This window comes from Podarcis gaigeae (assembly GCF_964106915.1).
Source record: "Podarcis gaigeae genome assembly, chromosome: 1".
NCBI classification, from domain to species: Eukaryota; Metazoa; Chordata; class Lepidosauria; order Squamata; family Lacertidae; genus Podarcis; species Podarcis gaigeae.
This window is the reverse complement of record NC_139678.1, coordinates 94569539-94582513: the sequence shown is the minus strand read 5'-3', so window position 1 is coordinate 94582513 and position 12975 is coordinate 94569539. Positions and strand designations below refer to the sequence as shown.

Genomic DNA, 12975 nt, shown 5'->3' with positions numbered 1-12975 from the left:
CGGCCCCAAGAGCGCTATGGGGAACGGCAGCCCATAGACAAAAGCGGGGCAGGGAAGCGCCATCCGCAAGGGAAAGGCCAGCCTGCCCTGCCAGAGGGAAACACAGCCCCGCCGCTTCAGCCTTACCTCCTGAGGAGGCTGGTGCTCCTGCCCTCTGACGGCGCCCATGCCAGGTTCTCGACTCCCAGCTCGCTAATATCCCGCAGCGCGCAAAGGCTACAAAACGCGTTTCACCTTCCGCAAACTTGCCCTCTCCCCTTTCCCGCTCATTGGTTTGTTCCGCCAGCAACCCAGCTCCGCCCCTCATCCGTACTACGGCACGCAGCATAACGCGGACCGTTCCATTTTGTAAAAAAAGGGGGGGAATAGGGGGGAGAGTGAGCACAGACCACTCATGTGACTTGCCTGGAACGGAAGACGCGGAGCGGGCGGCGTCGCGGTTCATCCGAGCGGGGCCGGTCTCCGAGCAGCATTCCCGGGAAGTGATCGTCAGCATGGAGCTCTGCGGGTGTCACTGCAGAGCGAGGCGCCCCGGATTTGAGCAAGAAGCATTGCGGCATAATGCTTCCGTGCACTGCATTTGAAAACGTTAAGCCACGGTGAAGCGGAGATGTGTCCATTGGATAACGTTTGAAGGAATTGGTTTATTAAATTTGTTAGTCGCTTGTCACCCAAAGGTCTCCAAGCCACTTACAGCAACACACCCACACCCACCCCATATGGGGAAGGGGGAAAGGGGGCTCATCAATATATTGTCTAACCTAACATGAAAAAATAAAAACAACACACAATATAAATAACAAACAACATTGATGATTCTCAAATAATAAACAATTAGCCCGCTAAGTAGCATTCTAATTTCCCCACCCTGCAGTCTGGTGTCAAGGCCAGCTGTAGTAAATCAGCGGGTGGGTCCTCCACATAGCTGTCAACTTTTCTCTTTTCGTGCTAGGAATCCTATTCGGAATAAGGGAATTTCCCGTCTCTGGGTCTGGGGGGAGCAATAGCAAGGCAAAGCAGGAAGATTGTAGCAAAAGTTCCAGCTGTTTTGCAGGTCTGGCTACTGCTCCGCTCATGCTGGTGGGGGTGCAGCAGGGAGAACACATAAAACCAATGTTGTTTTTATTGGGGGGGGGGTACGTAAGGGTATGCATACCCCTAAACAATTTGTGAATCTTTGTGCTTTTGTCCATTTACTGTATTTTTCCCAATTTGAACTATAAAATGGTGATTTTCTTGAGTCAAAATGAGAGTACCCCTAACCATTTTTTAAGAAAAAAAAGCATTGCATGAAACATCAGAATTTCTCAAGAAACAACAAGATACCTATAGATTGCAACTAACGTCACCTGTAATTCTGGCTTTAAACACCAGTGGTGAGAGTGCATTTGAGCCAGACTAAATGGCAACATGTGCACAGTTTTGGTATCCATGGAGCACTTTGAGGGAGCAGTGTTGTTGTTGTTTTTTCAGGGTCAAAAAGCCAGGTTTGATGGTGCCCTTACCCCATGCTGCCTTCCACTCTTAGGCAAGGTGCTGGATGAGGCAGGAGTCACCGATCGTCTTCATTTCTTCAGAATATCTCTGGGTCCATTGTTCATGATGGCAAAAACAGTTTGCAGGCATCAGGCCCATCTGCTGCAAAGAGAGGGAATCGGACCCCCTTTTGCAACATTTCCTTTCCAATACAGTATGTGGTGTAAAAGAATGAAAGCATTTTCACTATAAATCCTAAACACATTTGCTAAGGAAACTGAGCTCACAGTTCATGACTGTGATGTCAAGTGGTAACTTTTATGTCTGAAACAGCCATCACATGTAACCGTGCAGAATATCATAAAATGTATATACTGATAGTGGAACGAGCTAGATAAGTTTTGGGAGGACGGAGCTTTATTTTCTCTTTTCCCTACAACAGTCTGTGCTGCCAAAGAGGCAGACCACTTGAAAGAACACACTTAACTTGAGGCAGTTCATACGTCCACTGCAAGTCAGTGTATGCTGTGGATTAATCCAGTGGGGAGCCATTGTATGGCAAGCTTGCATTTGTGACTCTGTTCTGAGTCCCACTTATTTCAATGGAACATCATTTTCAAGCGTTGCTGGGAGCACTGCCTTAGGTTTCAGAGGACTTTTCTCTTAATTCATTTACAGATAAACCAAATCTGAAAACATCCTGTGATGCAGTCCCATTCAAACCAGCCTCCATCTCACTTAAAAACCTGTGTACACGTAAGACATCCATCACATTTGTGCAGGTTACAGCTTCTTTGAATAGAAGTTGGGAAGGTTTCAGATGCGAGGAAACAAATCAGGTCATGGGCATTGGGTGAATATTATTATTATTATTATTATTATTATTATTATTATTATTATTATTATTAAATTTATTATTTATACCCCACCCATCTGGCTGGGTTTCCCCAGCCACTTTGGGTGGCTTCCAACAAAAGATTAAAAATACATTAAAAGCATCAGACATTAAAAATTTCCTAAATATTCCCCCCCCCCCCATGGTGTGTATAGCAATGTAAAGATGCAATTTGAAACACAGCTGTGTTTGTGTGTGCAGAAATGACCTTGTTGCTGTTTAAGTTGCTGCATAACCTATGATGCAAATGGTGTATGGGTCATGGCCATGCACACAAAATCACACCTTGTATTAATGCATGCAGAATGGGATTCATTGCCTGGATCCTTAGTCAAGATCACTGGTGAAGAGTAGACCCTTCATTTCATCCACATTGAAAGAAGTGGGGTGACAATATGTACCCTTTCCCACATTCTAACCATGCTGGTGGCGATTTCAACAAGAGAAGTAGTGAGCTTCAGGTGTTAGTAAACCTGCATTGTCATAGTGAGTGCAAGTTCTTACATACATTATAGAACTGGGAAAGAAGGAAAGAAGGAAAGAAGGAAAGAAAGAAAGAAAGAAAGAAAGAAAGAAAGAAAGAGATGTTTTATTCTCTGAATTAGTATCAGATTATTAGGCTGCATCTACACAGCTGTAAAAAACACTCTGAAAATGCTCCGGGGAAAAAACTGCTTTAAAGCTCACAATGGAAAATTTCACAGAGTTCTGATTTCAGCTCTACAACGCCATCTGGCGTCAGAGTGTTATAACGCATTTATAACATTTTATTTTTACTAATGTAGCTGAGTCCTTAATTTGGGTTGCAATCCTACACACTCTTCTCTGGACCCATTGACCACGTTGGGATTTATTTCTGAGTAAATATGTAAAAGATTGCACTGTTAGGATGCGAAGGTTGCAATGTTTTTCCTTTGCAAAAGGAAAGTGGGGAAAGGAATCAAACCAAATCAGAATGTTGCTTAGTTTTATGAGTACAGAAATTTCTACTTGGGTACTAGGCTTATCTGAAAGCAGCTGAATATCATTTCTGCTTCCCATAGTTATGCTCCATATTCACATTTGCTCATTTTGTAAGATTATTTCTAACGACACCAGAAGCAGAACTCAGCGTGGTATCTGAGAATCGAGCCATGTTCTTGCAGCTTCATGGCTCAGCGCTCGCTATCAGCGGCACCTGTAATTCTGATTTGAAAATCAGCAGCACGATAGCACTTTCCTTGTTGGTGTATGGAAGAGGCATGATAAAATATCTCCCACTCTTCTGCAATGATGCTGACTTGTGTTCTCTTTGGTAATAATAATTACTTGTTAGTAAGCCAAGCAGGTAGCGCGAACTGTTCTGTCAGATCCACCTAACATCTCTTGCACCTGGCAACAGTTGATACTTGACATTTCAAAGGAAAACAGGCAAGCAAAACAACATACATAACAAATGTAAGACTTGTTCACGCATGGATTTCCCTTTGAGGGTTGTAACCTCAGGTGCTGTAATCTTGGGTAACAGTAGCATCAGCTAATTTGACTGCAGGTAGAATATCTGGGTGCCTTCACAGATAGATATTCAAATGAAAGTGACTCAAACTTTTAATGTTTGACGTTTTCCTATGTTTTGATATGTACTGTAAGCTGCCCAGAGTGGCTAGGGAAACCCAGACAGATGGGCAGGGTATAAATAATAACATTATTATTATTACGATTATTATTATTAATGGTAAATTGGTGTGGACTCAGATTATCTTGCTGACATTGAAGTTACATTATTTCTCAATTGCATGTACAGATACCATTCCCCCCCCTTTTCACAGAAAGGAAATTTTCATAGAAACATAAATTTTGGCTGTGTAGGGTACGCCAGACCTTTAAAGCACATTCAAAGCATATTCTTTCTCTCAAAGAATTCTGGGCAGTTTACCCTTCATAGAATTAGAATTCTCAGCAACCTCTAATTAACTACAGTGCCCAGAATTCTTTGAGGGGTGGAATCTTTACAGCACCTCATGTAGAAATGTCAGCTGGTTGCCAAGCTTCAGAATGTGTTATGTACTGGCAAGTAAATTTTGGATTTGGAGGGGGCAGTGAAGAGGCAAATGGCAGCCAGAGCCCATTGGGACTGGCAGAGCAGAAAGCAGGGAGACCAAGAGTAGATGAAGCCAGAGAATGACAGCCACTTTTCCCAATTTTGTCCTCATCCTGCACCCTGATGAGTTCTTAAAGAGCAACACTGAGCCTAAGGAGGAAGAATTGACAGGCGGTGCCACCCCCCTGGACTGATTAAAAGGCAGGCAGGTGGAAGCTAGCTGGAGAACGAGGTTGGTGCAGAAGGGCCTTAATGGATCAGCTACCATTGCTCACATGAAGAAGAGTTTAAAGAGTTTGGATTTGATATCCCGCTTTATCAGTTACCAAAGGAGTCTCAAAGCGGCTAACATTCTCCTTTCCCTTCCTCCCCCACAACAAACACTCTGTGAGGTGAGTGGGGCTGAGAGACTTCAAAGAAGTGTGACTAACCCAAGGTCACCCAGCAGCTGCATGTGGAGGAGCGGAGACGCGAACCTGGTTCCCCAGATTACGAGTCCACCGCTCTTAACCACGACACCACACTGGCTTCACATGAGTGGCATGAACATTGCACAACGGTGTCCTGAAGTTTTTTTTTAAGGGTTGGCATTTTTGCTTATGGACTCTGACCCTGTCTCACAAAGGATAAGGCTATCAGTAGCTACTAGCCATAACGGCTATGTTCTGCTTCCATGGTCAGAAGCAGCAATGCTTCTTTGAATGCTAGTTGCTGAAAACCCCAGGAGGGGAGAGAGCTCTTGTGCTTGGATTCCGTTTGCAGGCTTCTCACAGGGATCTGGGTGACCACTGTGGCAACAGGGGGCTGGATTAGGTGGGCCATTGGCTTGATCCAGCAGGATTTTATGATGTTCTTGCGACTTTTTCACTGTAGCCTGGCACACACAAATCAAACTGGTGAGACGCTTCACCTGCCAAATATTTGTGGGTCTGTCCGCTGTTAAAAACACAGCACTGCTTAAAAAAGGTGACAACTCCATTCACTTTAGGAAAGTAGGATGTCACCTTCAGCCAAGTCTGAGGATTTTTCTGTCTGGTTCAGTATTCTCTATACTGACTGGCAGTATCTGTCCAGAGTTTCAGACGGGGGTCTCACCTAGCCCTACCTGAAGATGCCAGGATTGAACCTGGAACATTCTCGTGCAAAGCAGATGTCTTCCCACTTAAGGGAGTTCCTTCACCTCCACTCCTGAGAAACATGGTTTTCTGTGCCACCATTTATGTTCACAACAGAAAGTTAAAATTAATATTTCATTATCTATTGGTGTGGCTTCCCTTTGGATTTGGCCATTATTTCCCCGGAGTTAACAACAGATGGCGCTGGAGTTAAGCAAATGAAGGAGCCTTAAAAAAAAAGCTAGCAACTGAGTTTGGGCTTGAAAACAGAAATCCATTCTTGCTAAATATTAATAATAATTGTGCATGCATTTGAAAGAAAATAAAATATAACCCAGTGTCTAAATGACTGCACATTTGGCATTGGGAAATAATTTTCACATGTTTGTTCTTGTTGTTCTTGGTAACACATACTTTCTGCTGCTTGAGACAGAATTGTAGAACTGTAGAGTTGGAAGGGTCTCAAGAGTCATCTAGTCCAATGTAGGAATCTCAGCTAAAGTATCCATGACAGATGGCCATCCAACCTCTGCTTACAAACCTCCACGAAAACAGAGTCCACCAAACTCCAAGGGAGTCCGTCCCACTGTCAAACAGCTGTTACCACCTGAAAGCTATTCCTGATGTCTCCTTTCCTGTAACTTGAATCCATGGGTTTGAGTCCTATCCTCCAGACCAAGAGAAAACAAGCTTCCTCCATCTTCCATGTGACAGCCCTTCATATATTTGAAGATGGCTATCATATTTCCTCTTCATCTCCTCTCTTCCAGGCTAAACATACCCAGTTCCCTCAACTATTCCTCATAAGGTTTCCAGACCTTTGATCATCTTGGTTGCCCTCCTCTGTTTTAGCATGTCAAAATCTTTCTTAAATTGTAGCACCCAGAACTGGTTACAGTATTGGTCTGACCAAGACAGAACAGAGTGGTACTATTATTTCCCTAGATCGGGACACTAAATTTCTGTTGATGCTGATGTGTGTTTACTCTTCCTAAACTTGTCCTGTGGGTAACAATTTTTTTTTTTTGCTTTTGCACTATTACATGGCTAAGTGATTCATGCAAAATGTTTAGGACTTAGAGGCCCAGACAATTTATGGAAATGATAGGCCTTTATATGTGTTTCTCTCCCCCATCTCTCTCTCTCTCTCTCTCTCTCTCTCTCTCTCTCTCTCACACACACACACACACACACACACACATGCTTCATTATGGGCACCTAAGAAATGCCTTGCTGGACTAGGTAGACATATGGCCCAACCTTTTTTTCCATAGAAGTTCAAGTTCACAAATAGGAACTCCCCTCCATAGAAGTTCAAGTTCACAAATAGGACATAATAGAAAAGAAGTTCACAAATAGGAACTTTCTCCCCCACAGAAGTTCAAGTACACAAATAGGAACTTCTTTTTTCATAGAAGTTCAAGTTCACAAATAGGACATAATGGAAATTGTTGTCCCCCTCAGCATCTAGTAATCCAGGTTACATTGTCTCTGAGCATAGAAGTTCCATTTTAAGGGTTCATCCACACTTCCACTTGTCTCATGCCTAGAAAGCACAGGTCCAAGTGGTTTTCTGCTCCTACTGGGCTTTCTAGGCATGGATCTGGGCTTAGAAAGCATCTTCAGCTCTAAATCAGAGCAAATATTAATCCAGAGAAAGCTCAGTTGACATTTGCTCTGATGCAGCAGTAAAGATTGGATCTCCCCAGGGGAAGGCAGTGGGGAAACCAGAAAGGTGGATGAACCCTTAGTTATCCCAACCTCCATGAATTTATCTGACCCTTTTTGAGAGCCATCTAAGACCATCACCGCATCTGGTCGCAATGATTCTCTGTGATGCACACAAACCTAATGGCACGTAAAGTCTGTCTTTTACACATGCATAGCATAAATTTCCTTCTCTCAGCCTCAAGCTTGGTCAGAACTTCTGCAGAACAACTCCAACCACATGTCCCACATGGGAATTTGCAGCACTTCGTGTCTGTAGCATGCAACTGGAAAACACAAGAGTCTTCTTAGAAAAGGCCAAGTCTCTCTAATCCTACCTTGAGGTCCTTCACTTAGAGCTGGAAGCTAGCTACGTATCTAGAATCCTCACCCTGCACAGGTCACCAGCACAGGATTGTGGGAACATGGAATTAAGCATTTTGTACATATGTACCATTGGGAGTGGATGCTTTGGAGCCATAGCTCAGTGGTAGACCATCTGCTTTGCACACAGGAAGTTCAATCCCTGGTATATTCAAGGAGAACAAAGAGACTTCAGCCTGAAAAGCTGCTGCCAGTCTCTGTAGACCATACTTATCTAGATGGAGCAATGATCGGACAGTATAAGGCAGCTTCTTATTAAACCCTTAATATTAATAGCCAACAGTTTTCCAGTCTCAAGCTATTTTCGGATGACACCAAAAGAACACATTTATTTGATTATTGTTGATTGATCTAATGTTCTGTTGTGCTAACTCTGTTTGGCAATCTGTTTGGCGTTCTCTAGCTCCTCTGCAAATGACATAGCAATTCCCATGGTACCCTGAGACCATCCAGTCCTTTCCCCTGTCTCCGCCATCGTTGTGCTGGATGCAGGAATGTGGATTGATTTCCTTCCTTCCAAAACGAATGTGCGTATCCTATAGGGTTGCCATATTTCAGAAAGTGGAAATCCAGATATTTTTTTTAGCCTTTGGGAGTCCTTTCCTCTACAATTCTACGATTCTATGATTCCATGGATATTTTAACTTGTTGAAAGAGTTTGCATAGATGGTTCCCCCAACTGGTTCATGCCAAAACACTACCCTCTCCCTCCATAGGAATGTGATAGTTTGCGGAATAATGTCATTTAGATTTTCAGAAAGAATTAAGTGAGCTATTGTGTCAATAATGCTGGTGGGGAAAGGCTAGAAGCTCAGAGGCTTAGCTCTGTAGACAGGATGCCATCTCAAAGCAGGGAACTTAAACTGAATAATCTGATAACATTCCATTGTTATTGTTGAATGTGTTGATTATTTCCGCGTTACCAAAATGCTTTAGAGGATCGAAAGCCAAGGATGTACCAAGCATTCTTACTTAGATATGGAGCTCTCTGTGTATGGATCAGAAAATTTCGATACTACTCATTATCAGAGCACAGGGACGCTCAGGGACACTGAGCTCAGGGACACTGAGCCTCTTGGGCTTGCTGATCGGAAGGTCAGCTGTTAAAATCCCCGCGACAGGGTGAGCTCCCGTTGGTCTGTCCCAGCTCCTGCCAACCTAGCAGTTTGAAAGCATGTCAGTGCAAGTAGATAAATAGGTACCGCTGCGGCGGGAAGGTAAACGGTGTTTCCTTGTGCTCTGGCTTCAACCACAGTGTTCTTTTGCGCCATTAGTGGTTTAGTCATGCTGGCCACATGACCCGGAAAACTGTCTGTGGACAAACGCTGGCTACCTCAGCCTGAAAGCGAGATGAGCGCCGCAACCCCATAGTCGCCTTTGACTGGACTTAACTGTCCAGGGGTCCTTTACCTTTTTGTTTTACCTATCTCAGAGCAGTTCAAACAATAAGTTAAAGACTCGTGTACACAATACCGGCTTAAAATGAAGCAGTGACATCTCCCCCCCCACTCTATTTCAATTTCTATTTGCATGTGCTGTACACATCAGTACGGTTGGATGTGTTTTGAAGACAGTTTGGGAGTACGGTTGGATGTGTTTTGAAGACAGTGTTTTGAAGACAGCTTCAGGCTAGATATGGATTGTGGCTGACACCATGTGTACTGGGCTTCATAAACCAGTAATGGGAGTGCACTGAATGCAGAGCAAAGAGGAGTGTGTACAAAGCCACAGTAACAATAAAATATCCCTTGACATTAAGAGAGCAATCCTACATTCCCTGGGAAGGTGGCTCCCAGGGTCTTAGGATACTGCAGACCTTTCTGAAGATGGAGGCTCCCATGGCTCCAAAAGAGGCTATTTCAGAGGTATCTCTTGGGCGGATGAGGGGAAGCCATGGACCCACTACATATAGAGCCCCTTCATTCCCTAACATGCCCCCAGGAAAGGTGAAAAGTTACACCTATCCTGAAACTGGCGTGCTCCTTTTGGCCTTCCTTAGTGGAAATCGGAAGCTGAGCGGAACCAAACCGAATGGGAAAATCCACCCTCCTTCTTCCACCTTACTTGGCACAAATTGGGAACTGGAGGTTTCTCCACCGCAGAATCTCCAGCCCTGCCTCCCTACCATTTTAGGATTGATAAATGCATGCATTTAGCAATCAATTGAATGCATGCATGCATTCAGCAATCAATTGAATTTAAAAAATAATGTGTGAAATGATGCTTTGTTTCCAGTTATTGTGTACTTCATTTACACGTGTTCTCATTTTGCCAAAGGAAGCATAACAAAATAAGCGCTTGAGGGTGCCTTGTTTTCCATTAGCCAAAATGGGTCATCAGAAGGCACCCAAAAACAATAAAGTGCTATTAATTTAGATATGCAAATCCAATGTTGCAAGCAAAATAAATTCTGAAAATTCAAATAAAGTTATTTCCCCTTCCTCGCTTCTCTTTAAGTTTTCCCACTTAAGCTTCCCCCCGTTTGAAGAAACTTTGGCATACTCGACTAGATATTTGTCACCATTTAAAAAATCCCTCCATGAGGAGAAAATAAAAACAGAAAGTCCAGCTTTATTTTCCCTTTGAATTCAATTTTAAATATTGATTTGGGAGTCTGTTTCATTTCAATGCCATGTCCACATTAAATAGAGGGATCATAAAATAGATCCATTAGGAACATAGGATTTACTATTTCAGATCAGGTTGCTAGTCTTTCACATTTGAAGCCCTGATTACAATGTGGCTGGTATATGATCCTCAAGAAGAAAATACCTCCTTTTCCCTTACCCATCCATAATGCATTTAAGCAGTGATGCAAGGTTGTACCAGAGGTACTTACCAGATATCCCAGAGATGTAACACCCAGAGCCTATCCCTAAGACCATTAGGATTAAGGTGGGGGAGATAAATGTCAAGGAGTTCAACAGCCCTTTGAACAGCTCCTTAAAAAACTTAGTGAGGATACACACACACACACACTACACCTTATTGTGCATTCCTACACATGCCTCTCCCAAATGTATGAATGTTGTTCAGTAGTAGTGGTTGGCACTTGGCTCTTGCAGTCATCTAGGATTGCTTCATGATTTCATTATCCATATCACAGCATGACTAACTACATCTTATCTTTTCAGCTCTCTGTCTATAGGAATCATACTTGGAATATGCTTTTAACCTTCCAGTTATATTGTAATCTTTCCTTATTATTATTATTTTTTTTAATGTGCATGACACACATTTTTATAGTAGGCGTCAGTTTCGGTCACTTACGAAGGGAACAAGCTTTACGCTCGCTTTATTTATTTATTTGCAAAAATTTACACACTGCCAACATCAAAAAATAAATAAATATGTTGGTGTTGAACAGCATAAAACCAACAATAAAATTACATTAATGCAACAAGTACAAAATACACCCCAAATCAGCTTAATACAGTGAAGTAGCCAGATCTCCTCTCAGGAAAAGCCTGGGTTAACAGACGACTTCTAAGCAGGCCTCTAAATGCCAAGGGTGTACATGGTTGCCTGATATTCAGTGGGATTGCATTTTAATGGGAAGCTGCCACCACACTAAAGGCCCCAGTCTTAGTGGTCGCAAGATGAAGCTCCAGAACCCACAGCACTACTAAGTGTGTCTCTCCCAAGGATTAAAGCAACCGGGTTGCAATATGCAAAGTAAGGTGTTCCCAGAGAGGCCATGGGACAGTACATCTGTTGCTGATATACAGACAGAACAGCCACTATGTCCAATGGATGCTCAGCCAAGGAGAAGAGGCAGGAAGCCCACAGCAAGGAAATACAAACAATGTCCATGTAAACACCCTTGGTATCAACCGATTAGGAACTGTTCCATATGCCAATGAATCCACAATGATGGCAACACATCTCCTGCATGCAGCACACACAAGAAAGCCCAAGTGGCCCCACACCATAAGTGTTGTGTTCTGCTGAGGGAGTGTTGGATCCCTGGGATAAAGAGGCAAGTCAAGTCGAAGGTTGTTGGACCATGGACAGCTCCAAGTGAGCAACCTTTACATTAGAACTCCACTTTAAGCCTATGGCGTTAAGTGGTATATAAATGGCAAAAGAGTAAGTACTGTAAGTAACATGGGGAAGGTGGCATGAACTGCACCTTTGTGGGTCTAAGATACAACCTTGCAGCCCTCATCTTCTCAAGCTTCCCCTTCACGGCTGTAATGCCCGAGAAGGGCTTTAGCCTCTCTTGATCAGCACTCATGATGGAGAATATCCTGAAAGCGAAAGGTGCATGGGTGGGGCAACAGGTAGCAGGTACCATACGGCCACAGCTGCACACCTGTCTGTCATGGAGCTTGCACAAGGGCACAGGTAACAGAGCAATACACCGTAGACAAAACTTGTGCCATTGACGAAAGCGTAGCCATAGACAGAATGGGTAGAAGATAGACATAGCTCCCTTTTGCTGCTCATGACTCTACCCTTTCCTGGTGGAATGGCTTCACTGGTGGAACATTCTACTGGCATATCTGGAGGGTTCATCTGGCCCATCTTTTGCGTCAGCAGTGTATCCTAAGTTCTGCCAGTCTAGCAGAGCTTCTGCAAAACCTTCTAGGACCCTGGCTGCCAAATCTTGAGTAGATTATTGCAATGTGTCAGTCAGCCCGTGTCCCCACCCACCAACCAAAAAGCAAAACAAAAACCCAAATCATTGAGCATGAATTGCTGCTTCGGTTATTTGCTGTGACTTATGTATCTGCCAATAAATCTCAAGTACAGGTCAAAGAATGTGTAGCTGGATTCAATCCATAAATGCAGCTGAAAAGCTTTACTAACTCTGGTTGTCAAAAGCTGAGACCATTTCTTGGGATGGTGGGTGGGTGGGTTAAGGGGCAGAATCAAAAGTCCACAAATTGTTGTTTTAGTAATGCAGACCACCAATCTTGCCACCACACAGAGAAGTTTAAAATGCAGGGTGTGAAATCTGACTAACAAGAAGAACAAGGACAACAGGAACAGCAGCAGCAGCAAGAACAACATAGCTTTATGCAAATCTCCAAACATGTTACAATTTTTTCAGTATAATTTTGCTTTACATAGTCCTCACCTCACCAACTCAGATCTTATCTTTTGGATTCTCTTATGACCCACATTTTTTTATATGTTTTATATATATTTTTATACTCAAGCCCATCTGTTTTTACTATGTTCAAATTGCACTGTGTTTGCACTGTGTGGGGATTACTCCTAGGTAAGTGTATGTAGGATTGCAGCCTAGGATTGTAGTACTTGTTGATGGAGAGGGAGGGATTTTAAAAAACAAACAAAACAAAACAAAACAC

At 43.2% G+C, this 12975-nt stretch overlaps 1 protein-coding gene across 2 annotated transcripts in view; it reads right to left on the bottom strand.

Annotated features, from left to right (window-relative positions):
* CCDC93 (CCC complex scaffolding subunit CCDC93) overlaps positions 1-419 on the bottom strand; it is a 47748-nt gene extending 47329 nt beyond the window's left edge. Inside the window, exon 1 of one of the 2 annotated variants that reach the window (XM_083708991.1) lies at positions 127-419. In XM_083708991.1, the coding sequence (XP_083565117.1) occupies positions 127-168 (42 nt within the window). In that variant the 5' untranslated portion in view covers positions 169-419. The remainder of the gene's footprint in view (positions 1-126) is intronic. The other variant, XM_083708992.1, reaches the window with a different exon arrangement.
* Between the last annotated feature and the right edge of the window lie 12556 nt (positions 420-12975).